The 27481-nt window shown below is 54.6% G+C and overlaps 1 protein-coding gene across 1 annotated transcript; it reads right to left on the minus strand.

The window, feature by feature from the left end:
* Positions 1-7407: 7407 nt before the first annotated feature.
* LOC149349160 (uncharacterized) lies at positions 7408-12779 on the minus strand. Its single transcript, XM_089576750.1, has 2 exons — positions 11604-12779; positions 7408-7598 (listed from the first exon to the last, which is right to left on the minus strand). The coding sequence occupies exons 1-2, from the start codon at positions 12777-12779 to the stop codon at positions 7455-7457; spliced, it is 1320 nt and encodes a 439-aa protein (XP_089432876.1). The 3' UTR covers positions 7408-7454.
* Positions 12780-27481: the final 14702 nt, after the last annotated feature.

Consider the following 27481-nt stretch of genomic DNA (forward strand, 5'->3'; position numbering starts at 1 on the left):
TAGAAAGGGCACCACGTGCTGGGAGACCGAGACAGCAAGGTAGATGAAAGGTTGCCTTTCATCATTTTATTCCATTTTCATCATTTTATTCCAATATCAACATTACAGATGCTTGGGACCGTGAACAAAAAGCGTCCAACCGGGTTTGACGGGGTTCACGGCCCCTAAAAAACATGGCATTGGCAACAAAACTAGAATACAAACAACGCATCAGACATGGGAGGATGTGGCACAAAATGGCAGGTCCGGCTGGCATCAGAAGGGCAAGGCGGAACACCGGCCAAGCTACCCAAGGGCGGCATTCAAGGCACCACGCTGAAGAACTGCAACATGAGGAAGAAATGTCGGTTAGCTGAATACATCACTGTGCTTCCGAACCCACTGAAAGGCGCTTCCGGGCGAACTTGCTTTATAGCCTGATCGGCTGTGACGCTTGTAGATCGATAACGGTGAGGCAATCGGGTTTCCACATACGGGGAGGAGTGTTGGTCAGGATGGGTTGGTCGTCACGTGTTGTCCCGCAGTGCGCCGTAATCCACCGGTAGTAGTTCGAAAGGGCACCACGTTCCGGGAGACCGAGACAGCAAGGTAGATGACAGGTAGCCTTTCCGGCTTGCATCAGCAGCGCAAGGCGGAACACCGGCCAAGCAGACCAAGAGCGGCATTCAAGGTACCACGCTGAAGAACTGCAACATGAGGACGAAAGGTCGGTTAGCTGGAGCCATCACTGTGCTTCCGAACCCACTGAAAGGCGCTTCAGGGCGAACTTGCTTTCTAGCCTGATCGGCTGTGACGCTTGTCGATCGATAACGGTGAGGCAATCGGGTTTCCACATACGGGGAGGAGTGTTGGTCAGGATGGGTTGGTCGTCACGTGTTGTCCCGCAGTGCGCCGTATTCCCCCGGTAGTAGTTCGAAACGGCACCACGTTGCGGGAGGCCGAGACAGCAAGGTATATGACAGGTAGCTTTTCGGGCTGGCATCAGCAGGCCAAGGCGGAACACCGGCCAAGCAGACCAAGGGCGGTATTCAAGGTACCATGCTGAAGAACTGCATTATGAGGACGAAATGTCGGTTAGCTGGAACCATCACTTTGCGTCCGAGTCCAATGAAAGGCTTTTCCGGGTGAACTTGCTTTATAGCCTGATCGGCTTTGACGCTTGTCGATCGATAACGGTGAAGCAATCGGGTTTCCAGATACGCAGATGAGTGTTGGTCACGATGGGTTGGTCGTGACGCGTTGTCCCGCAGTGCGCCGTATTCCCCCGGTAGTAGTTCGAAACGGCACCACGTTGCGGGAGGCCGAGACAGCAAGGTAGATGACAGGTAGCCTTTCGGGCTGGCATCAGCAGGCCAAGGCGGAACACCGACCAAGCAGACCAAGGGCGGCATTCAAGGTAACACGCCGAAGAACTGCAACATGAGGACGAAATGTCGGTTAGCTGGACCCATCACTGTGCTGCCGAACCCACTGAAAGGCTTTTCCGGGCGAACTTGCTTTATAGCCTGATCGGCTGTGACGCTCGTCGATCGATAGCGGTGAGACATTCGGGTTTCAAGTTATGGGGATGAGTGTTGGTCAGGATGGGTTGGTCGTGACGTGTTGTCCCTCAGTGCGCCGTAATCCATCTGTAGTATTTCGAAAGGGCACCACGTTCCGGGAGACCGAGACAGCAAGGTACATGGCAGGTAGCCTTTCCGGCTGGCATCAGCAGGGCAAGGTGGAACACCGGCCAAGCAGACCAAGGGCGGTATTCAAGGTACCACGCTGAAGAACTGCAACAGGAGGACGAAATGCTGGTAAGCTGGAGCCATCACTGTGCTGCCAAACACACTGAAAGGCGCTTCCGCGCGAACTTGCTTTATAGCCTGATCGGCTGTGACGCTTGTCGATCGATAACGGTGAGACAATCGGGTTTCAAGATATGGGGATGAGTGTTGGTCAGGATGGGTTGGTCGTGACGTGTTTTCCCGCAGTGTGCCGTAATCCGCCGGTAGTAGTTCGAAAGGGCACCACGTGCTGGGAGGCCGAGGCAGCAAGGTAGGTGACAGGTAGCCTTTCCAGCTGGCATCAGCAGGGCAAGGCGGAACACCGGCCAAGCTACCCAAGGGCGGCATTCAAGGCACCACGCTGAAGAACTGCAACATGAGGAAGAAATGTCGGTTAGCTGAATACATCACTGTGCTTCCGAACCCACTGAAAGGCGCTTCCGGGCGAACTTGCTTTATAGCCTGATCGGCTGTGACGCTTGTCGATCGATAACGGTGAGGCAATCGGGTTTCCACATACGGGGAGGAGTGTTGGTCAGGATGGGTTGGTCGTGACGTGTTGTCCCACAGTGCGCCGTAATCCACCGGTAGTAGTTCGAAAGGGCACCACGTTCCGGGAGACCGAGACAGCAAGGTAGATGACAGGTAGCCTTTCCGGCTTGCATCAGCAGCGCAAGGCGGAACACCGGCCAAGCAGACCAAGGGCGGCATTCAAGGTACCACGCTGAAGAACTGCAACATGAGGATGAAAGGCCGGTTAGCTGGAGCCATCACTGTGCTGCCGAACCCACTGAAGGGCTTTTCCGGGAGAACTTGCTTTATAGCCTCATCGGCTGTGACGCTTGTCGATCGATAACGGTGAGGCAATCGGGTTTCCACACACTGGGAGGAGTGTTGGTCAGGATGGGTTGGTAGTGACGTGTTGTCCCGCAGTGCGCCGTAATCCACCGGTAGTAGTTAGAAAGGGCACCACGTGCTGGGAGACCGAGACAGCAAGGTAGATGAAAGGTAGCCTTTCATCATTTTATTCCATTTTCATCATTTTATTCCAATATCAACATTACAGATGCTTGGGACCGTGAACAAAAAGCGTCCAACCGGGCTTGACGGGGTTCACGGCCCCTAAAAAACATGGCATTGGCAACAAAACTAGAATACAAACAACGCATCAGACATGGGAGGATGTGGCACAAAATGACACGTCCGGCTTGCATCCGCACGGCAGGGCGAATACTGGCCAAGCAGAAGAAAAGCGGCATTCAAGGTACCACGCTGAAGAACTGCAATATCAGGACGAAATGTTGGCTAGCTGAATCCCTCACTGTGCTTCCGAACCCACTGAAAGGCGCTTCCGGGCGAACTTGCCTTATAGCCTGTTCGGCTGTGACGCTTGTCGATCGATAACGGTGAGGCAATCGGGATTCCAGATACGGGGATGAGTTTTGGTCAGGATGAGTTGGTCGTGTAGTCCCTGAGTGCGCCGTAATCCGCCGGTAGCAGTTCGAAAGGGCACCACGTGCCGGGAGGCCCACAGAGCAAGGTAGATGACAGGTAGCCTTTCGGGCTGGCATCTGCAGGGCAAGGCGGAACACTGGTCAAGCAGACCAAGGGCGGCATTCAAGGTACCACGCAGAACTGCAACATGAGGACGAAATGTCGGTTAGCTGGAGCCATCACTGTGCTGCCGAACCCAATGAAAGGCGCTTCCGGGCGAACTTGCTCTATAGCCTGATCGGCTGTGACGCTCGCCGATCGATAACGTTGAGGCAATCGGGTTTCCATATACGGGATTGAGTGTTGGTCAGGATGGGTTGGTCGTGCCGTGTTGTCCCGAAGTGCCCCGTAATCCACCGGTAGTAGCTCGAAAGGGCACCACGTTCCGGGAGACCGAGACCGCAAGGTAGATGACAGGTAGCCTTTCATCATTTTATTCCATTTTCATCATTTTATTCCAATATCAACATTAGAGATGCTGAGGACCGTGAACAAAAAGCCTCCAACTGGGCTTGACGGGGTTCACGGCCCCTAAAAAACATGGCATTGGCAACAAAACTAGAATACAAACAACGCATCAGACATGGGAGGATGTGGCACAAAATGGCAGGTCCGGCTGGCATCAGAAGGGCAAGGCGAACACCGCCCAAGCGAACCAAGGGCGGCATTCAAGGTACCACGCTGAAGAACTGCAACATGAGGAAGAAATGTCGGTTAGCTGCAGCCATCATTGGGCTGCCGAAAACACTGAACGGCGCTTACGGGCGAATTTACTTTATAGCCTGATCGGCTGTGACGCTTCTCGATCGATAACGGTGAGGCAATCGGGTTTCCAGATACGGGGATGAGTGTTGGTCACGATGGGTTGGTCGTGACGTGTTGTCCCGCAGTGCGCCGTAATCCACCGGTAGTAATTCGAAAGAGCACCACGTTTCGGGACACCGAAACAGCAAGGTATACGACAGGTAGCCTTTCCAGCTGGCATCAGCAGGGCAAGGCGGAACACCGGGCAAGCAGACCAAAGGCGGCATGCAAGGTACCACGCTGAAGAACTGCAACATGACGACGAAATGTAGGTTAGGTGGAGCCATCACTGTCTTTCCGAGCCCAATGAAAGGCTTTTCCGGGTGAACTTGCTTTATAGCCTGATCGGCTTTGACGCTTGTCGATCGATAACGGTGAAGCAATCGGGTTTCGAGATACGCAGATGAGTGTTGGTCACGATGGGTTGGTCGTGACGTGTTGTCCCGCAGTGCGCCGTATTTCCCCGGTAGTAGTTCGAAACGGCAGCACGTTGCGGGAGGCCGAGACAGCAAGGTAGATGACAGGTAGCCTTTCGGTCTGGCATCAGCAGGACAAGGCGGAACACCGACCAAGGAGACCAAGGGCGGCATTCAAGGTAACACGCCGAAGAACTGCAACATGAGGACGAAATGTCGGTTAGCTGGACCCATCACTGTGCTGCCGAACACACTGAAAGGCGCTTCCGCGCGAACTTGCTTTATAGCCTGATCAGCTGTGACGCTTGTCGATCGATAACGGTGAGACAATCGGGTTTCAAGATATGGGGATGAGTGTTGGTCAGGATGGGTTGGTCGTGACGTGTTGTCCCGCAGTGTGCCGTAATCCGCCGGTAGTAGTTCGAAAGGGCACCACGTGCTGGGAGGCCGAGGCAACAAGGTAGGTGACAGGTAGCCTTTCGGGCTGTCATCAGGAGGGCAAGGCGGAACACCGGACAAGCAGACGAAGGGCGGCATTCTAAGTACCACGCAGAAGAACTGCAACATGAGGATGAAATTTCAGTTTGCTGGAGCCATCACTGTGCTGCCGACCCCACTCAAAGGCGCTTCCGGGTGAACTTGCTTTATAGCCTGATCGGCTGTGACGCTTGTCGATCGATAACGGTGAGGAAATCGGGTTTCCATATAAGGGGATCAGTGTTGGTCAGGATGGGTTGGTCGTGACGTGTTGTCCCGCAGTGCGCCGTAATCCACCTGTAGTAGTTAGAAAGGGCACGACGTTCTGGAAGACCGAGACAGGAAGGTTGACAGGTAATCTTTCCGGCTGGCATCAGCAGGGCAAGGCGGAACACCGGCCAAGCGGACCAAGGGCGGCATTCAAGGTACCACGCTGAAGAAGTGGAACATGAGGCGAAAGGTCGGTTAGCTGGAGCCATCACTGTGCTGCCGAACCCACTGAAAGGCTTATCCCGGCGAACATGCTTTATAGCCTGATCGGCTGTGACGCTTGTCGATCGATAACGGTGAAGCAATCGGGTTTCCAGATACGGGGATGAGTGTTGGTCAGGATGGGTTGGTCGTGACGTGTTGTCCCGCAGTGCGCCGTAATCCACCGGTAGTAGTTCGAAAGGGCACAACGTTCCGGGAGACAGAGACAGCAAGGTAGATGACAGGTAGCCTTTCCGGCTTGCATCAGCAGCGCAAGGCGGAACACCGGTCAAGCAGACCAAGGGCGGCATCCAAGGTACCACGCTGCAGAATTGCAACATGAGGACGAAAGGTCGGTTAGCTGGAGCCATCACTGTGCTGCCGAACCCACTGAAAGGCTTATCCGGGCGAACATGCTTTATAGCCTGATCGGCTGTGACGCTTGCGATCGGTAACGGTGAAGCAATCGGGTTTCCAGATACGGGGATGAGTGTTGGTCACGATGGGTTGGTCGTGACGTGTTGTCCCACAGTGCGCCGTAATCCGCCGGTAGTAGTTCGAAAGGGCATCACGTTCCGGGAGGCCGAGACAGCAAGGTACATGACAGGTAGCCTTTCGGTCTGGCATCAGCAGGCCAAGGCGGAACACCGACCAAGCAGACCAAGGGCGGCATTCAAGGTAACACGCCGAAGAACTGCAACATGAGGACGAAATGTCTGTTAGCTGGACCGATCACTGTGCTGCCGAACCCACTGAAAGGCTTTTCCGGGCGAACTTGCTTTATAGCCTGATCGGCTGTGACGCTCGTCGATCGATAACGGTGAGACAATCGGGTTTCAAGATATGGGTATGAGTGTTGGTCAGGATGGGTCGGTCGTGACGTGTTGTCCCGCAGTGCGCCGTAATCCACCGGTAGTAGTTCGAAAGGGCGCAACGTTCCGGGAGACCGAGACAGCAAGGTAGATGAAAGGTAGCCTTTCATCATTTTATTCCGTTTTCATCATTTTATTCCAATATCAACATTACAGATCCTTGGGACCGTGAACAAAAAGCCTCCAACGGGGCTTGACGGGGTTCACGGCCCCTAAAAAACATGGCATTGGCAACAAAACTTGAATACAAACAACGCATCAGACATGGGGGATGTGGCACAAAATGACAGGTCCGGCTGGCATCAGCACGGCAAGGCGAATACTGGCCAAGCAGACCAAAAGCGGCATTCAAGGTACCACGCTGAAGAACTGCAACATGAGGACGAAATGTCGGTTAGCTGGAGCCATCACTGTGCTGCCGAACCCACTGAAAGGCGCTTCCGGGCGAACTTGCTCTATAGCCTGATCGGCTGTGACGCTCGCCGATCGATAACGTTGAGGCAATCGGGTTTCCAGATATGGGGATGAGTGTTGGTCACGATGGGTTGGTCGTGACGTGTTGTCCCGCAGTGCGCCGTAATCCACCGGTAGTAATTCGAAGGGCACCACGTTGCGGGAGGCCGAGACAGCAAGGTAGATGACAGGTATCCATTCGGGCTGGCTTCAGCAGGCCAAGGCGGAACACCGCCCAAGCGGACCAAGGGCGGCATTCAAGGTACCACGCTGAAGAACTGCAACATGAGGAAGAAATGTCGGTTAGCTGGACCCATCACTGTGCTGCCGAACCCACTGAAAGGCTTTTCCGGGCGAACTTGCTTTATAGCCTGATCGGCTGTGACGCTCGTCGATCGATAACGGTGAGAATATCGGGTTTCAAGATATGGGGATGAGTGTTGGTCAGGATGGGTTGGTCGTGACGTGTTGTACGCAGTGTGCCGTAATCCGCCGGTAGTAGTTCGAATGGGCACCACGTGCTGGGAGGCCGAGACAACAAGGTAGGTGACAGGTAGCCTTTCGGGCTGTCATCAGGAGGGCAAGGCGGAACACCGGACAAGCAGACGAAGGGCGGCATTCTAAGTACCACGCAGGTGGTGGTGAAAAACATTTATGGGAAATTAAGTTTTTTACAGAAAGATGATTGGGGTAGGACCCTATTGGCCCTTTCCCCTTACAATACTGGGTGGAGCCCCTATTCCGGTGCCCCATTGGCAAGCAACGCCGCCCGCGTCCGTTGAACCAAAGCCTGTTGGCTTTTTAGGTCTTGACAGCCGAGCAGGGCCGCCTCCCAGTCCTCTCTGGTGGGGTTGAGGTTGGGGGGGATAGATGGGTTTGACTGACACGCCCAAACCATGTGGAAGGTGTCAGCCACCTCCCCACAGAACTGGCACGCGCCATCAAAGGATGTATTGAAATGTTTAAGCACCGCCGGGCACAGCACAGTGTTAGTAAGAATTTTGATGAGGAGGCGCTCGTCAGCGCGATCCAGACCCTTACAAGGGGCCGGGTAGCGCCGGTGCTCCTCCTTGTAGTAATCGGTGATTTGTTTGAATGTAAGGGCCAGATTGTCTGATTGGGAGTACCCTTCTAAGGACAGGGAGATAGCCCGGGGAGAGAGTGCGCGGGCGGCCTGATCGGCCTGTTCGTTTCCCTGGAGTCCCTGGTGACCGGGGGCCCAAATCAGGTTGCGTGGAGTTGGATCTTCGCATCGACAGCTATATTCCAGTATGCGCCAGGCAAGCGGGGGAGCCCAGCCCAACTCGTAGTTCCGACAGGCCCCTCGCGAGTCGGTGATGATGTGTTTTGACTTGGGATTCGTGAGAGCCAGAGCAATGGCAATCTCCTCCGCGTGTGTTGCGTTGTAGGCTTTGAAAGTGAGCCCGTTAACTGTGTTTGTGTTGTGTACGACTGCGGTCGTGTACCACCCCCCGTGGTGTGGGCCGGTAACGTCCACGTAATACACGTGTTCTTGGTTACCATAGTATCGCGCCAACGCTTCCGCGCGCGCCTGGCGACGACCGCTATGGTCTTCTCTGGACATGTTGCGGGGAAGGGGTCGGACCCGGAGGGCGCGTCTCCAGGGTTCTGGCACTCTCTCCCTTTCCTCAATGTGGTAGTCATGTTTGATGTGTAGCCGGTCCAAGAGGCGGCGACCGGACGTGGTCTGTGAAAGACGCGTGTATTGGTTGACTAAGTGGGCTTCTCGAAGCTCCCTAAATGTGTTCACCACGCCCAAAGCCAGAAGCCTCTGGTTGGACGTGGTGACCGGGAGATCGAGAGACCGCTTGATGACTTTCCGCAGGATGACCTCCAGTTGGTCATCATCGTGTTTGCGCAGGTGCAAGTAGGGAGTTGAGTAGAGGATTCTACTCGTTACGAAAGCATGGGCAAGCCGCAGTGCATCCTTGCTTCGTAATCCGCCCCGCTTGTTGGAGACCCGGCGGACCATGCGGCCCACCTGGTCTCCCACCGTGCGAAGTTTGGCTAGGGTGGTGTCGACTCTGCGTTGGTGGTGTATGAAGAGGCCAAGGACGCGGATCTCCTTGGCCTCCCGGATCGGTCCCGAGGGGAGACTGATGCGAAGCGGTGTTGTGTCCCGAGGGGAGGGACGTAAGTGCACAAATTCTGATTTAGCTGGTGCGCACTGGAGTCCGCAGTAGGCCGCGTAGTCGTCGACTAGGGTTGCTGCTGCTTGCAGGCAGGACTCCATGTGGCCCAGGTTACCTTGCGTGGCCCAGATTGTAATGTCATCCGCATAAAGAGCGTGATGTATCCCGGGCAGAGAAGACAATTTGGATGGAAGACGAAGCATTGCCAAATTGAAGAGCAGGGGAGACAGGACCGCGCCTTGAGGTGTTCCCCTCGAGCCGATGGTGTATGGCCCGTGTTCCGCATCTTGTATGCGTATATAGGCTTGACGGTCTGTAAGAAATTGTCTTATATAATGGAATGTTTTGTGGCCACAGTTGGTGTTACTGAGGTGGTCCAGGATTACTTCATGTTTGACGTTGTCGAATGCGCCTTTAAGATCCAAGGCCAGGACCACCTTGTCGTTGTGGGGACATTCTACAGGATCTAAAATGTCGTGGTGGAGCTGCAGAAGTATATCCTGTGCTGACTTGTGAGGACGAAAACCGAACATAGTGTCCGCGAAAATGTGCTGTGTTTCGAGATAATCGGAGAGTCTGTCACGCACCATCGTCTCCATCAGCTTGCCGACACAAGACGTGAGGGAGATGGGGCGAAGGTTCTCCACATCAATAGGTTTGCCGGCCTTCGGAATGAAGGTCACGAGAGCCGATTTCCAATCGAGAGGGAGAGGAGTCTCTCCGTCCCAAATGCTATTGATGTATTTGAGGAGCGCGGCGTAGGCTGCGTCGGGAAGGTTGACCAAGAGCTTGACCGTAACCTTGTCGCGCCCGGGTGCAGTGCCCCGCTTCATCTTGCTGAAGGCCGCCCGGAGGTCGTGGAGCTGGAACGGAGTGTCCAGCTCCATGTTCTCTTCGCCTGCATAAGAGTACGCCGCCGGCCGGGGGTCCTTAGTGGTGCACAGGTATCGATCCCTGAGCGTGTGCGCTAGCTGTGTTGTCGATCCTTTAAAGTTGTGCAAGGCCCTATGTAAGTGGCGTTGGGTTTCCGTGCGTGTTTGTATTGGATCAATGAGAGCGCGGAATAGGCGCCACGTGTTGCGGCCAGACATCTGGCGCGCAGCCGCGTTGCACCGGTCCACCCAGTTAGTGTCGGCTAGCTGAGTAGCATATTCTGCTGCCTGTTGTGTGAGTTCGAGGATGCGTTTCTTTAGGCGTCTGTTATGTTTCTGTTTCTTCCATCGTTTGGTGAGGCTGCGGCGGGCCTCCCAAAGGTGGAGCAAGTGGTTGTCCACGTCCGTTTGTGTTTCTGTGAGCTGTATCAGCTTTTTGTGTTGTGTGAGTGTAGACGTGAGCGATTTGGACCATGCGTCGTATCCCGACTGGAGGGGGTCTACGATGGGTAGAGAGGTGCGGAAAGTCGTCCAGTCCGGGACACGAGCTTGTGTTAGTGGACGTTTCAGGGGATGCATGTAAATGGTTGTGTTGATTATACAGTGATCACTACCCAGAGTGTCCTCTGTATTCAGCCAGTCGGCATGGCGTATGTTGCGTGTAAATGTGAGGTCCGGGCAAGTATCTCGTTGAATCGAATTGCCGACACGTGTTGGGTTGGCGGGGTGAGTGTGTAAAGTGAGTCCAAGTGTGGAAAGAAGTTCCGCAAGCTTCCTCCCACGTCTGTCCTCCCGGGGGTACCCCCATAGCCTGCTCGGGGCGTTGAAATCCCCGACGATCAGAAGGGGATCCTTTCCAGCCACCTGCATAGCTTGGGTGAAAATTTCATTGAACGTGACGTTCTTAAGTTTAGGTGGGCAGTAAATGTTTAGAATGTGTACAGGTGGGTCAGACCGCTTTAGGGGCAGCACTGACACCATCGTGTATGGGAAAGGCGGTGTTGTGGGGAGCGTGACCTCCTGCGCAGTATACTGCTTGTGAACAAGTATACATGTCTGCGGGTTGTGTTGAAATGTAGTGTAGTTTGTTAGTTTGGCCCCGGCACCGGGTTCCTGAAGGGCAACCACGGCAACGAGGAACTCAAAGGTCTCAAGATAGAGGCGGAGATGAGTCCGCTTCGTGCGGTTCTTGAGACCACGGCAGTTCCACTGCGTTAGTGTAAGCGGCTGAGTTGTTCTTGCTCGCGACTTAGGGTTGGGGGCCATGGTCGGAGGCGGAGGGTGGGGTTACGTTGTTAAGACTCCCCAGTCCGCTAGTGCCCGGCGCAGACGTGCAGGAGTCTTCCGAGAAGTCAAATTCATCGGGAATAACTCTGTTGAATTTGGAGGGGCGGTTAGCGTCCCTGATTGGCCCTACGCGTTTAAGGACGCGCGGATTGTCTTTTATCCATTTTTGGATAATGTGAGTTACGGCTTGTGTCACCTGTGCGATGACACTCTCCACCTGACACGCAATGGTATCGTGGATAATTTTGGGGAGGTCAGCCAATTGTGTTTCAATCGCGGTCACCCGGGTCTCCAGGGCCGCGGCGCGACTCTCCACAGGAGTAGTAATCTCCCTGTCTGTGATGTTTTCTTCCTCGCCGCTCGACGCGGGCGGAGTAGGGAATTGGGCTTTGAGCGAGTTAAGCTCGCTGGCTAGTTTTTCGTTTTGAGCGCGCAAGAGGGCGAGCTCGCGCTTGAGTTCCTGCGTCTCGGCGGTGCTGGTGGGGGAGGAGGGAGGAGGGGAAGGAGAGGAGGCGACCCTCGCCCAGCTGCCTACCTTGGGTTGGTTGCAGGCGGCGCCGCCAGATGAAGCGCTGAGAGCTGGGAACTCCGCTGCTCCGGGTGGTGGCGGTACCGTTGCTGTCTTGCCAGGGGGAGGCCGTGGCGTCTTCTGGTTGTTTTGCTGGCGGCCGTTGGCGTGACTGCCCCGTGTCGCGCCGGAATTGGCTCCCTTGGGTGGCTTGATATGCGGCCTGGGCCCTGGCTGCGGAAGCCGGATGAATTTTCTTGTGCATTCGCGGGAGCTGGTGAGGTGCGGGCCCTCGCATATTATGCACACGGGATTGCAAACGTGAGGGGCCATCCCCTCAGTACCCACCCCCACGTTCTGGCCACAAAGGCCGCATCTTTCTTTGACCGGGGTGGGACAGTTGTCCACCCGGTGCCCCAGCGTGCCGCAACGGTAGCACGCTGGCACCGTTTTCTTATACTCCTTGACGGGAGTCAGTTCTGCGTTGTAGTGGACGTAGCGCGGGACGCTGCGTCCCTCGAAAGTTAGCACAGCTACATTCGATGTTCCCAGCTTGCGCACATGGACTAATTCACCACCGCGCCACTGCACACTATGTTTCAAGGATTCGCTGGTTTCAAGGTTATGCACAGTAATCACACCACGACACACATCACCGGTGAGCTTGAGGTGTCCGTGAAGCGGGAGCGATCCTTTGCTGGTGGTAATTTGGATGTCCGTCAGAAGCTTTTGAGCCACATCGGGGTTCTGCGTGCCACAGACGATAATGTTTTGCTCCCAATTGGGAGAAACTGTAATCGCATTCATATGCTGTCTGCCGATGACTTGCGAAATGGCAGCGCCGAGCTCACCGTGCTGAAATGCTGTCTTGAGGGCGACCGTACTGCGTGGCCTCAGCACGATCACGTAATCGTCAGGGTTCATCCTGACCGTTGGCTTAGGCGTCCACTTGGAGACTGGTGTCTTTTGTGGACATTTAGAAGACGGAGCGCGAGCGTCTCCTGTTGCTGAGTTGTCAAGAGGAGTCTTGGGCATTGCAGCTCCTCGTGCGTTCTGCCGGCGGCGGCGCCGGGTCTCAACGACTTGGAAAAGGGCAGCTTGCTGCGCCGAAATGGTGGATGGGCCATCCTCTGGCTGGCTTGCAGGGACAGACGACCACGACAGAGTCGTGGGGTCGTATCCGCGTTGTTCAGGCAGAGCCATGTTGAGAGGTTGACCGGCGGGCGTCTCCGCAGCCAGCTGCGGGGGAGCCAGAGCCGTTAGGCTCAGCTCGACCGCTACGTGGTGATGCGGAGGGTTGCTCGAAGTGGTCGAAAATTGGGCGTCCCTGGGTCAGATCGGTCTCTCCAGGATCCTGCTGACTTCACAGATGCAGACGCACAGGTTTGATGGGTGTTACATCAAATTGCCGCGGTTCCAGTCGAAAATCGACGGAGCCGATGTGCCACGCGTCCGATCGCTCCGCGCTCAAACGCACGTCCTACCACGCAGAAGAACTGCAACATGAGGATGAAATTTCAGTTTGCTGGAGCCATCACTGTGCTGCCGACCCCACTGAAAGGCGCTTCCGGGAGAACTTGCTTTATAGCCTGATCGGCTGTGACGCTTGTCGATCGATAACGGTGAGGAAATCGGGTTTCCATATAAGGGGATCAGTGTTGGTCAGGATGGGTTGGTCGTGACGTGTTGTCCCGCAGTGCGCCGTAATCCACCGGTAGTAGTTAGAAAGGGCACGACGTTCCGGAAGACCGAGACAGGAAGGTTGACAGGTAATCTTTCCGGCTGGCATCAGCAGGGCAAGGCGGAACACCGGCCAAGCAGACCAAGGGCGGCATTCAAGGTACCACGCTGAAGAACTGCAACATGAGGACGAAATGTCGGTTAGCTGGAGCCATCACTGTGCTGCCGAACCCACTGAAAGGCGCTTCCGGGCGAACTTGCTCTATAGCCTGATCGGCTTTGACGCTTGTCGATCGATAACGGTGAGGCAATCGGGTTTCCAGATACGGGGATGAGTGTTGATCAGGATGGGTTGGTCGTGACGTGTTGTCCCGCAGTGCGCCGTAATCCGCCAGTAGTAGTTCGAAAGGGCACCACGTTCCGGGAGACCGAGACAGCAAGGCAGATGACAGGTAGCCTTTCCAGCTGGCATCAGCAGGGCAAGGCGGAACACCGGCCAAGCTACCCAAGGGCGGCATTCAAGGCACCACGCTGAAGAACTGCAACATGAGGAAGAAATGTCGGTTAGCTGAATACATCACTGTGCTTCCGAACCCACTGAAAGGCGCTTCCGGGCGAACTTGCTTTATAGCCTGATCGGCTGTGACGCTTGTCGATCGATAACGGTGAGGCAATCGGGTTTCCACATACGGGGAGGAGTGTTGGTTAGGATGGGTTGGTCGTGACATGTTGTCCCGCAGTGCGCCGTAATCCACCGGTAGTAGTTCGAAAGGGCACCACGTTCCGGGAGACCGAGACAGCAAGGTAGATGACAGGTAGCCTTTCCGGCTGGCATCAGCAGTTCAAGGCGGAACACCGGACAAGCAGACCAAGGGCGGCATTCAAGGTACCACGCTGAACAGCTGCAACATGAGGACGAAATGCGGTTAGCAGGAGCCATCACTGTGCTGCCGAACTAACTGAAAGACGCTTTCGGGTGAACTTGCTTTATGGCCTGATCGGCTGTGACGCTTGTCGATCGATAACGGTGAGGACATCGGGTTTCCACATACTGGGATCCGTGTTGGACAGGATGCGTTGGTCGTGACGTGTTGTGCCGCAGTGCGCCGTAATCCATCTATAGTAGTTCGAAAGGGCACCACGTTCCGCGAGACCGAGACAGCAAGGTAGATGACAGGTAGCCTTTCCGGCTGGCATCAGCAGGGCAAGCAGACCAAGGGTGGCATTCAAGGTACCACGCTGAAGAACTGCAACATGAGGACGAAATGTCGGTTAGCTGCAGCCATCACTCTGCTACCGAATGCACTGAAAGGCGCTTGCGGGCAAACTTGCTTTATAGCCTGATCGGCTGTGACGCTTGTCGATCGATAACGGTGAGGCTGTCGGGTTTCCACCTACGGGCATGAGTGTTGATCAGGATGGGTTGGTCGTGACGTGTTGTCCCGCAGTGCGCCGTAATCCGCCGGTAGTAGTTCGAAAAGGCACCACGTGCCGGGAGGCTGAGACAACAAGGTAGGTGACAGGTAGCCTTTCGGGCTGGCATCAGCAGTTCAAGGTGGAACACCCGACAAGGAGACCAAGGGCGGCATTCAATGTACCACGCTGAACAGCTGCAACATGAGGACGAAATGCGGTTAGCAGGAGCCATCACTGTGCTGCCGAACTAACTGAAAGGCGCTTTCGGGTGAACTTGCTTTATAGCCTGATCGGCTGTGACGCTTGTCGATCGATAACGGTGAGGACATCGGGTTTCCACACACTGGGATCAGTGTTGGTCAGGATGCGTTGGTCGTGACGTGTTGTCCCGCAGTGCGCCGTAATCCATCTATAGTAGTTCGAAAGGGCACCACGTTCCGGGAGACCGAGACAGCAAGGTAGATGACAGGTAGCCTTTCCGGCTTGCATCAGCAGGGCAAGCAGACCAAGGGTGGTATTCAAGGTACCACGCTGAAGAACTGCAACATGAGGACGAAATGTCGGTTAGCTGGAGCAATCACTGTGCTGCCGAACCCACTGAAAGGCTTTTTCCGGGCGAACTTGCTCTATAGCCTGATCGCCTGTTACGCTTGTAGATCGATAACGGTGAGGCAATCGAGTTTCCAGATACGGGGATGAGTGTTGGTCAGGATGGGTTGGTCGTGACGTGTTGTCCCGCCGTGCGCCGTAATCCGCCGGTAGTAGTTCGAAAGGGCACCACGTTCCGGGAGGCCGAGACAACAAGGTAGGTGACAGGTAGCCTTTCGGGCTGGCATCAGCAGGGCAAGGCGGAACACCGGCCAAGCAGACCAAGGGCGGCATTCAAGGTACCACGCTGTAGAACTGCAACAGGAGGACGAATTGTTGGTAAGCTGGAGCCATCACTGAGCTGCCGAACACACTGAAAGGCGCTTCCGCGTGAACTTGCTTTATAGCCTGATCGGCTGTGACGCTTGTCGATCGATAACGGTGAGACAATCGGGTTTCAAGATATGGGCATGAGTGTTGGTCAGGATGGGTTGGTCGTGACGTGTTGTCCTGCAGTGTGCCGTAATCCGCCGGTAGTAGTTCAAAAGGGCACCACGTGCTGGGAGGCCGAGACAACAAGGTAGGTGACAGGTAGCCTTTCGGGCTCTCATCAGGAGGGCAAGGCGGAACACCGGACAAGCAGACGAAGGGCGGCATTCTAAGTACCACGCAGAAGAACTGCAACATGAGGATGAAATTTCAGTTTGCTGGAGCCATCACTGTGCTGCCGACCCCACTGAAAGGCGCTTCCGGGTGAATTTGCTTTATAGCCTGATCGGCTGTGACGCTTGTCGATCGATAACGGTGAGGAAATCGGGTTTCCATATAAGGGGATCAGTGTTGGTCAGGATGGGTTGGTCGTGACGTGTTGTCCCGCAGTGCGCCGTAATCCACCGGTAGTAGTTAGAAAGGGCACGACGTTCCGGAAGACCGAGACAGAAAGGTTGACAGGTAATCTTTCCGGCTGGCATCAGCAGGGCAAGGCGGAACACCGGCCAAGCAGACCAAGGGCGGCATTCATGGTACCACGCTGAAGAACTGCAACATGAGGACGAAATGTCGGTTAGCTGGAGCCATCACTGTGCTGCCGAACCCACTGAAAGGCGCTTCCGGGCGAACTTGCTCTATAGCCTGATCGGCTTTGACGCTTGTCGATCGATAACGGTGAGGCAATCGGGTTTCCAGATACGGGGATGAGTGTTGATCAGGATGGGTTGGTCGTGACGTGTTGTCCCGCAGTGCGCCGTAATCCGCCAGTAGTAGTTCGAAAGGGCACCACGTTCCGGGAGACCGAGACAGCAAGGCAGATGACAGGTAGCCTTTCCAGCTGGCATCAGCAGGGCAAGGCGGAACACCGGCCAAGCTACCCAAGGGCGGCATTCAAGGCACCACGCTGAAGAACTGCAACATGAGGAAGAAATGTCGGTTAGCTGAATACATCACTGTGCTTCCGAACCCACTGAAAGGCGCTTCCGGGCGAACTTGCTTTATAGCCTGATCGGCTGTGACGCTTGTCGATCGATAACGGTGAGGCAATCGGGTTTGCACATACGGGGCGGAGTGTTGGTTAGGATGGGTTGGTCGTGACATGTTGTCCCGCAGTGCGCCGTAATCCACCGGTAGTAGTTCGAAAGGGCACCACGTTCCGGGAGACCGAGACAGCAAGGTAGATGACAGGTAGCCTTTCCGGCTGGCATCAGCAGTTCAAGGCGGAACACCGGACAAGCAGACCAAGGGCGGCATTCAAGGTACCATGCTGAACAGCTGCAACATGAGGACGAAATACGGTTAGCAGGAGCCATCACTGTGCTGCCGAACTAACTGAAAGGCGCTTTCGGGTGAACTTGCTTTATGGCCTGATCGGCTGTGACGCTTGTCGATCGATAACGGTGAGGACATCGGGTTTCCACATACTGGGATCCGTGTTGGTCAGGATGCGTTGGTCGTGACGTGTTGTGCCGCAGTGCGCCGTAATCCATCTATAGTAGTTCGAAAGGGCACCACGTTCCGCGAGACCGAGACAGCAAGGTAGATGACAGGTAGCCTTTCCGGCTGGCATCAGCAGGGCAAGCAGACCAAGGGTGGCATTCAAGGTACCACGCTGAAGAACTGCAACATGAGGACGAAATGTCGGTTAGCTGCAGCCATCACTCTGCTACCGAATGCACTGAAAGGCGCTTGCGGGCAAACTTGCTTTATAGCCTGATCGGCTGTGACGCTTGTCGATCGATAACGGTGAGGCTGTCGGGTTTCCACCTACGGGCATGAGTGTTGATCAGGATGGGTTGGTCGTGACGTGTTGTCCCGCAGTGCGCCGTAATCCGCCGGTAGTAGTTCGAAAGGGCACCACGTGCCGGGAGGCTGAGACAGCAAGGTAGGTGACAGGTAGCCTTTCGGGCTGGCATCAGCAGTTCAAGGTGGAACACCCGACAAGGAGACCAAGGGCGGCATTCAATGTACCACGCTGAACAGCTGCAACATGAGGACGAAATGCGGTTAGCAGGAGCCATCACTGTGCTGCCGAACTAACTGAAAGGCGCTTTCGGGTGAACTTGCTTTATAGCCTGATCGGCTGTGACGCTTGTCGATCGATAACGGTGAGGACATCGGGTTTCCACACACTGGGATCAGTGTTGGTCAGGATGCGTTGGTCGTGACGTGTTGTCCCGCAGTGCGCCGTAATCCATCTATAGTAGTTCGAAAGGGCACCACGTTCCGGGAGACCGAGACAGCAAGGTAGATGACAGGTAGCCTTTCCGGCTGGCATCAGCAGGGCAAGCAGACCAAGGGTGGTATTCAAGGTACCACGCTGAAGAACTGCAATATGAGGACGAAATGTCGGTTAGCTGGTGCCATCACTGTGCTGCCGAACCCACTGAAAGGCGCTTCCGGGCGAACTTGCTCTATAGCCTGATCGGCTGTGACGCTTGTCGATCGATAACGGTGAGGCAATCGGGTTTCCAGATACGGGGATGAGTGTTGATCATGATGGGTTGGTCGTGACGTGTTGTCTCGCCGTGCGCCGTAATCCGCCGGTAGTAGTTCGAAAGGGCACCACGTTCCGGGAGGCCGAGACAGCAAGGCAGATGACAGGTAGCCTTTCGGGCTGGCATCAGCAGGGCAAGGCGGAACACAGGCCAAGCAGACCAAGGGCGGCATTCAAGGTGCCATGCTGAAGAACTGCAACAGGAGGACGAAATGTCGGTTAGCTGGAGCCATCACTGTGCTGCCGAACCCACAGAAAGGCGCTTACGGGCGAACTTGTTTTATAGCCTGATCTGCTGTGACGCTTGTCGACCGATAACGGTGAGGCAATCGGGTTTCCAGACACGGGGATGAGTGTTGGTCAGGATGGGTTGGTCGTGAAGTGTTGTCCCGCAGTGCGCTGTAATCCGCCGGCAGTAGTTCGAAAGGGCACCACATGCCGGGAGGCCGAGATAGCAAGGTAGCTGAAATCGCGCTCCTTTCAATGGCCTTTTGATTTTGGGAACTATCCAGAAATCGCAGGGGCCATATCAGGACAGTAAGGAGTCTGTTGAACTACAGCAGTCTGGTTTTTCGCCAAAAAATCTGAATCGAGTGCGGGGAATGTGCAGGAGCATTGTCGCGATGGTAGCCCCAATTTCCTGTTGACCTCAGCTCCAGGTTCTTGCGCCGCACAGCATCACGTAGGCAACGGAGGACATCCCTGTAGTACTCTTTGGTCATTTTTTGACCCTGTGGAGTGCGTACTCGTGGTCTGCCACACAGAGGGTGTCAAAGAAAGCAGTCAGCATCACTTTCACATTGCTGCGCACTTGGCGGGCCTTCTGAAGTCTTGGTGACGTGCAATGCTTCCACTGTGACGACTGGGATCTGGTTTCCAGGTCGTACCTGTACACCCAAGACTCGTCACCAGTGATTATGATGTTGATGAAGTCGGGGTCACTGTTTTCGGAATCCAGCATGTGCTGTGAGACTTCAAAACGAAGCTGCTTTTGCTCCACTGTGGGCAGCTTCGGCACGAATTTCGCCGCAACTCTCTCCACAGCCAAATCGTCGGTGATAATGGAATGTGCGGAGAAATTGCTCATGTCCACCTCTTCTTCAATTTCTCGGATAGTCACGCGACGGTCCCACATCACCTTAGCGTTCAGTTCGGCAATGACCTGGTCATTTTGGCATGTTGATGGCCGATTGGAGCGTGGCTCGTTCTCCACCGATGTGCGGCCATCTTTAAATCAATTGTACCACTGCTTAATCTGTGTGCTGCTTATAGCATCGTCACCGAAAGCAGTCTGAATATTTCGATTGGTTTCCACTTGGCTATCGCCCAGTTTATGGTAAAATTTAATGCAGTAGCACTGCTCCTTTCACTCCGTCATTTTCCTTGCAATAAAAAACCGACGAGAGCACTGCGCAATGCCTCACTCAAATGCTGCGTCCCAGCGACTGACGCTATCGGCAGGCGGGAAAAAATTCGTGCATGCGCATGAAGGTTCAGGGTCACCTGATGCAAGCGCGCTTGTTTTATATCCATCAGGTGTTCGCAAAAAAAAATAAAGTCGGATACTTTTCTAACAGACCTCGTATATCCTGGCCTAGCTGAGGTAAGTCACTGCCAATTTTTCTGTATTTCGCGGGCATTTGTAGTAAGCGTAAAAAAAACAATGAGTAATAGATGCAAACTTAACGGTTCAGTTGTACGTTTTACCCACCCTTCTACAATTTTATAATTGAAATTTTTCGCCTACCTCCGTTGCTTGCGAAGTTGGTTAATGAATATCGACTAATTATGCAATTAAGCATAATTTAAAATAGTGCGACTTGCTTCATACAATAGCCAGTGTAGGGGTGCGTTTATTAGGCGTCCTCAAGAGACCGAACCGCTGTGCAGGGTCTGGCAGCGTAGACGGGCGTAGCCAGCACCAAGAGAGCGGGGGAACTTCGTCGTCGTCAGGCGCAGCGTAGTGTCGGCGCATAACTTCGTCGTCGTCAGGCGCAGCGCAGTGTCGGCGCATGGCGGTAGCGGAACCTCTCACAGTTGGCACACTACAGTTTCCCCCGGGTGAAAAGGAGCCATCCTGGCGTCTTAAGGGAAAGGAAGAACAGAGGGGTCGTAGTACGGCTTCAGTCGGTCGACGTGGACGGTTTCGCGGCCACGGCGACGCAAGTCCGCAGCGGGTGCAACAGGCTCAACAATATAATTGACCGGAGATGTCTGCTTGAGAACCCGGTAGGGACCATGATACCGATGCAGCAGTTTCCGCGAAAGGCCGGGAGATGTGGGAGGCACCCAGAGCCACACAAGGGAGTCGGCAGGGTAGGAGGTAGAGGCCGCGGAAGTGTCGCGGTCATGTTTTTGCTGCCACTGGGTCTGCGTGGTAAACGAGCGAGCAAGCTGGCGGCATTCTTCGGCGTACCTGGCAGCGTCGGACAGTGGCGTGGACTCGGAAATGTCGGGTCGGTAGCGAAGAAGAGTATCCATCGTGCAGGGGGGCTCGCGGCCGTACAGAAGAAAGAAGGGAGAGAATCCAGGGGTGGTTTGTGTCGCAGTGTTATATGCGTAGGTGACGAAGGGAAGAACTTGGTCCCAGTTGGAGTGGTTGGCGTCGACGTACATGGACAGCATGTCACTGAGGGTTCGGTTGAAACGCTCGGTCAGGCCGTTGGTCTGAGGGTGGTAAGACGAAGCGGTTCGATGGATAATGCGGCATTCCTTGAGGAGGGCCTCAAGAGCGTCAGACAGGAATACGCGTCCACGGTCGCTGAGCAGTTCTTGAGGAGCACCATGGCGAAGAATCAGGTTCTTTAGAAGAAAGGAAGCCACGTCGCGGGCGGAGGCAGATGGTAATGGAGACGTTTCAGCATAACGTGTGAGATGATCCACGGCCACGATAATCCAGCGGTGACCAGCGGGAGTGGGAGGGAGGGGGCCGTAGAGGTCTATGCCAACGCGGTCAAACGGGCGGGCAGGGCAAGGTAACGGCTGCAGTGGAGCAGGCGAGGTGTGAGGCGGACATTTACGCCGTTGACAGGATGGGCAAGATCGCACAAAGTGGCGAACAAAGCGGTACATGCCACGCCAGTAGAATCGAAGACGCAGACGCGTGTAGGTTTTCAACACGCCGCCGTGGGCACACTGTGGGTCCGCATGAAAAGCGGCGCAAATGTCGGTGCGTAGATGGCGGGGGATCACTAGGAGCCATTTGCGTCCGTCGAACAGGTAATTGCGACGGTAGAGGAGACCGTCCCGAATAGAAAAGTGACGGGCTTGACGTAAGAGAGAACGGGACGAATTATCAGTCGAAGGACTCGAAAGGAAGTTAATAAGAGTGGCGATCCAAGGGTCTTTCTGCTGCTCGGTTGACATGTCGGCAGTGGCAAGCGAGGACAAGTCGTAAGCAGACACAGGAGCAGGCGATGAGGCACTAGGTAGCGGCGAGCGGGAAAGAGCGTCCGCGTCATTATGCTTGAGGCCGGAGCGGTAAATGACATGAATGTCATACTCCTGCAAACGCAGAGCCCAGCGAGCTAGGCGGCCTGACGGGTCTTTGAGAGAGGCCAGCCAGCACAGGGCATGGTGGTCGGTTACTATACAGAACGGGCGACCGTAGACATAGGGACGAAATTTTCCAATGGCCCAAATGATGGCCAAACATTCTCGTTCGGTAACAGAATAGTTGGCCTCCGCTTTGCTCAAGGTCCGACTGGCGTAGGCGACCACATATTCACGGAAGCCAGGTTTGCGTTGGGTGAGAACGGCGCCCAGTCCAATACCGCTGGCGTCAGTGTCGATCTCAGTAGGCGCAGTCGGGTCAAAGTGGCGCAGGATAAGAGGCGAAACCAAAAGGCGGCGCAAGGAGTCGAAGGCGTCATCGCAAGCAGGCGTCCAAGCGGAGAGGTTGGAGCTACCGGCGAGTAGCTGGGTCAGAGGAGCGATGATCGAGGCGAAATTTAAGATGAAGCGACGGAAGTACGAGCAAAGGCCAACGAAGCTACGGAGCTGCTTCAGTGAGGTGGGCTTCGGAAATTCGGCAACTGCACGAAGTTTGGCGGGGTCCGGAAGAATGCCGTCTTTAAAGACTACATGTCCTAAAATGGTGAGTTGTCGGGCAGCAAAGCGGCACTTTTTCAAATTCATCTGGAGCCCAGCGCCAGTAAGACAAGTCAGAACGCGCTCCAGGCGGATGAGATGAGAAGAAAAGTCCGCAGAAAAGACGACGATGTCATCGAGATAGCAAAGACAACTCTCCCACTTGAGTCCACTAAGGATGGTGTCCATCAGGCATTCGAAAGTTGCCGGGGCGTTGCAAAGGCCAAACGGCATGACGTTGAACTCATATAAGCCGTCAGGTGTTATGAAGGCAGTTTTTGAGCGATCAGTGTCAGCCATGGGCACCTGCCAGTAACCTGACCTCAAATCCAGCGAGGAGAAATACTCAGCTCCCTGCAAGCATTCCAGGGCGTCATCGATTCGTGGCAGGGGATAGACGTCCTTTGCGTGTGATGTTGTTGAGCCGGCGGTAATCAACACAGAACCTGATGGAACCATCTTTCTTTTTTACCAACACAACAGGAGACGCCCAGGGACTGTGAGAGGGCTGTATGACACCCCGACGGAGCATGTCGTCCACGTGATCAGAAATGACGCGGCGCTCAGAAGCCGAGACACGATAGGGGCGCTGGCGAAGAGGGACGTGTGTACCGGTGTCGATGGTGTGCGCAACGACAGACGTACGGCCCAAGGCAGTCTGAGGTAGATCGAAAGAAGACCTGAAGCGCTGGAGGAGGGCGACGAGTTGATCACGTAGCGCGGGTGGAAGGTCAGCGTCAATGGCACGGTGGAAGACGTCGGAGGGCGGTGGATCATTCTGAACATCACAGGAGCTGAGCACATCGACATCGAAGGAAGCGGTGGTATCAAGAATAGGGTAGGGAAGGCAGGAATCAAGTTCTTCAATACGCCCGAGGCATTCACCTCGGAGCACTGCTGACGGGCACGAAGATGGGTTCGAGACGTAAATGGCACTTTGTCCATGGTCGATCGTCAGAACAGCAAAGGGAAGCAGGAGGCAGGGATGGCGGGAAGCGGTTTCGGAAGGCGTGAAGAAATCAGTTGAATGAGTGACGCCGGCACAGGAGAGGGGTACGAGGACAGCAGAAAACGGAGGAATGTCGGTATCAGTCGCGACCACAAGTTTGGCAGACTGCGTAGGTACGTCGCAAAAGGGAGCGTCACACAGCGGAGAAAAGGCGATTTCAGCTCGAGCGCAGTCAATAACGGCACGATGGGTCGAAAGGAAGTCACATCCCAGGATGATGTCGTGTGAGCAGTGAGACAGCACAATAAACTCGATGGTGTACAAAACATCTTGAATGAGGACACGGGCCGTACATGCGGCTGAGGGATGAATGCGCTGTGATGAGGCGGTGCGAAGCGAAAAGTCGGAAAGTGGGGTAGTCACTTTGCGGATTCGGCGGCAGAGAGCTTCACTTATGACAGATACTGCAGCGCCCGTGTCGACGAGGGCGAGAACCTTGGCACCTTCCACGAACACTACGATTACATTAGCGGGACGACACGGAGGACTTGAGGAGTTCGAAACAAGCGCAGTTATTGCCCCCGGAACTGCGGCTGTTAGTTTCCCTCAAGTGCGGAGCTAGAACGTCGCAGCATCGGAGAAGGGGAACGGCGTCGAGGGAAGGCGATCGGCGAGTGGTGTAAATTTGGCGATCAGGGGAAACAAAGGGGGGACCAGGTGGACTTCTCGGCGAGGACGAACCCAGCACCTCCACCAATTGTAGGGGTGCGTTTATTAGGCGTCCTCAAGAGACCGAACCGCTGTGCAGGGTCTGGCAGCGTAGACGGGCATAGCCAGCACCAAGAGAGCGGGGCAACTTCGTCGTCGTCAGGCGCAGCGTAGTGTCGGCGCATAACTTCGTCGTCGTCAGGCGCAGCGCAGTGTCGGCGCATGGCGGTAGCGGAACCTGTCACAGTTGGCACACTACACCAGCAACATACTTGAGTCGCGTCGTCCTAGAGTGCCTCAGCATATTTTTAAACCCTGGCTGAAGTTAGGTGGGGCACCCTGTACATTAATGGTATAGTTAATATTGATCCACGTTTTAAATTCATTATGTTTGCGTACGACACAAGCTTATTTGTGAGTGACGATAAGATAGAAAAGTTAATTAGCCGCGGCAATGATATTCTGAAAAACTTGGACTGGCGCTATTGCAACGGACTACTTAGCAACTCTGAGGAGACGAAAGCAGTCATCATTTCCGCACAGAAACCGACAGCCACACAGAATTCCGCATCTATTTCAAAGGCAGTCGCATTGAAGAAGTTAATTTCAAAACTTAGGCATAGTATTCACTGAGCATATGCTTTGGGGTGCACACATAGGTATGGTACTATCCAAATTTGCTAACACAACTGGTGCGTTGTAAGGACACAGGGTTGTTCATCCTGTTTGTACAAGGCTGCTAATTTACCATTCACTGAGTGCATCTCATATCTCACAATGTTTTCTAGTATTGGGTGCCACTACTTCTACGAATATTCAGAAGTTAGCGAGAGCTGAAAATAAAATGATTACAATAATCTAAAATGGTGTCAAAGACCACCCTGCAGCTCCTTTACTGCAAAAGCTTACTTTAATTAGGATCAGCAATTTTTAAAGTTATCGGCTGTGCAAGGCACTGACGAATGAAAACAAAATATAATAGCCATTTTATAATTATGCTCACCGAAGAACGTAGCGCTTTGGCAGGATAAAGAAAGGCGAGGAAAGTACGGGTGACAACTGAACGCATACGAACAAACACCTACGTCCTATCATTAAGCAACAACACGCATTGGCAGATTATGAAGGAATGCTAAAAACACGTTTGAGAGACGGCTGTCGACGTGGTTGGAACAGGCCCCGCGGTGGCGGCATCGGTGGGTCTGGGCTGCAGGGGCTTGGTCAGACGCTGCATTGCGGCGGTGGAGGCGCGGCGCGTTAGGTTTAGCGAGGCGCCGCGCCGCTTCACAGTTTTGGAGACGCTTGGAGGGCCAGTTCTGCAGCAGGCCGTGATGCCGATGGTTTCCACGTGCTTCGGGAGCCTTCCTGAAGCGATGGAGTGTAAATCCAGGGGCGGGCGAGGCCCTGGACCAGGCCAGGGGCAGGTTAAAGCAGAGCGCGGTAGGCAGCCAGCTAACCAGGGCGGCGCCACCTACTACTAAAAACACCAACAAGTGCAATCTAAAAAATTGGCAGTGGTTTGGCACTGGTTAAACCTGGATGATTTCGAAAGCAACGAGGATGGAGAGCGAGGCGATGGAGAGCGCGCGGCAGGGGCGGCGGCCCCGGCAGGCTAGTGATGCGCCACTACTGCGCATGCGCAACTGGCGAGCGCGGCGGCGGCACCTCCGCGTCACCCACGCAGCGACGGCGGCGGCGCGCCAGCTGTGCGCCGTGCAACGTCAGTACTCCTCGCACATGCCCAGTATGGCCTTTCGTCAGCTCCGCAAAATGGTTCGGCGACTCGCGTAGTGTTGCTTTCGCAACAAAATCAGCCAGCAAAAGAAAAAATTGCTGAGGCTCAGCTTGGCTAAGCCTGGGGAATGCGAAGCATATTAGTGGCTAGGCTTGGTAATACATGGCTTTCCTTGGTTGAATACTTGGTCATTTTAATACAACCACTAGAAGCCTTCGTCGTGGGGGAAGACAACGGCATGGTTACAGCGGAACGCCGACTAACCCCGAGACGCGCGTTGGGTGAGCGCCTGGATTGCCACGGAAGCCTGCGTTCAAAGGGCAAGGCACCGCGCCGAACGGGTGGTGGCGTTCCTCCCTTCCTTTACGGTGCGGTTCGGGTGTCCACCGAGATGGCAGAGAATTACTGCGCCATTTCCTTTCCTCAAGAAACCTTGGGTTCAAATGGCAAGGCATCGCGCTGAACGGGTGGTGGCGTTCCTCCCTTCCTGTACGGTGCGGTTCGGGTGTCCTCCCAGATGACATTAGGCCCGTAAACATTTCATGCTTACTGTATTCTCGGTTACGGGAGAGGCAGAGATTTTTGTCCTGATCGTTTGGAAGTCAATAAACTTCTCTTTATAGTATGAGACACAAGGACATTCAAGTGGTTGTATTAGAAACAACGCTCTTCCAGCCGGTGCTCTCGTACTTCGGAGGATTCCATGGCGCGCCTTTGTCGTCTATAGGCATTCCGACGCTCCAAACGAGTCGACATACTACTACACTCACTACCGTCCACACTGATTGAAGCACAGTTTAACTCTTGCACCAGAGTCGATACACCACTGTCCGCACTGGTTGAAACACAGTTCGACGGCGCGAGGTGGAGGCAGGCCCTCTCATCCGATGTCACGTGGTGTGACGGCTAGGGGTCCCGTGGCGACGGCGCGAGGTGGAGGCCGGCTCTCTCATCCGATGTCACGTGGTGTGACGTCACGGTGCCACGTGGTGTGACGTCACGGTGTCGCGTGGTGTGACGTCACGGTGCCACGTGGTGTGACGTCATGGTGTCACGTGGTGTGACGTCACGGTGTCACGGTGGGGTCCCACGGCGACGGCGTGAGTGGTAGCTCTAGCAATATGCTTCGCATAAAAAGAAAGAAAACGAAGAAAGCGACAGTTCGTGAAGACCGTTGTGCAAACTTGACTGTGTTTTAGAAACAATGGGCAAAGGGGCAAATTTCTAAACGTAAGGCTAGGTGAACACGCTTTTAACTTCGTCTACAAACTGGTGAACACTCACCAGAGCACTGCAAGGATTGCAAAGGTCGGCTTCCCTTACTAAACCATACTCAGATTTTAGGACGTGGTAAACATCAATTGGCCACGGAAATCTGGAAAGTACAGAAAGGTGGGCAAGTTGGTTAGTGTTTTTTCCGCGCTGTTTTACCATGGAAATCTGGAAAGACCTTGAATTCGCAACATGCAGCAGTGACACGTAGCACACCTGCTCGTCTATGGTACAAAGAAGGAAAGCTTTTAAAACACGCTTAAAGGGACTCTGAAAGCGGCTCTAATAGTGCTGTGGTATGCCAGGAATATTCAAGCACCCGGCTTCAGGAATTTTGTGCAGCAAGTGTTCTTTTCAATGTGCTTTGTAGAAGATGAGTTATCCGCAGCAAAATTTGAATTTCAGCGTCTTCGTGCCTTTCTCTCTTCTCTCCTCACTTTTCGCACGCTGGAAGGTCGGCGCTATTCCGCCGGCTCCACCAC

This window comes from Amblyomma mixtum, chromosome 3, assembly GCF_055824585.1.
Source record: "Amblyomma mixtum isolate Tamu chromosome 3, ASM5582458v1, whole genome shotgun sequence".
Lineage (NCBI taxonomy): Eukaryota > Metazoa > Arthropoda > Arachnida > Ixodida > Ixodidae > Amblyomma > Amblyomma mixtum.

What these genes read in the sequence shown, in the direction of transcription:
- LOC149349160 (XM_089576750.1), bottom strand. Translation starts at nt 12,779, where the DNA reads ATGGCTCTGCCTGAACAACGCGGATACGACCCCACGACTCTGTCGTGG. An exon ending in CCGCCTGCAACCAACCCAAG is followed by an intron (nt 7,599 to 11,603) that starts GTAGGCAGCTGG and finishes CAACCCCACCAG; the next exon opens with AGAGGACTGGGAGGCGGCCC.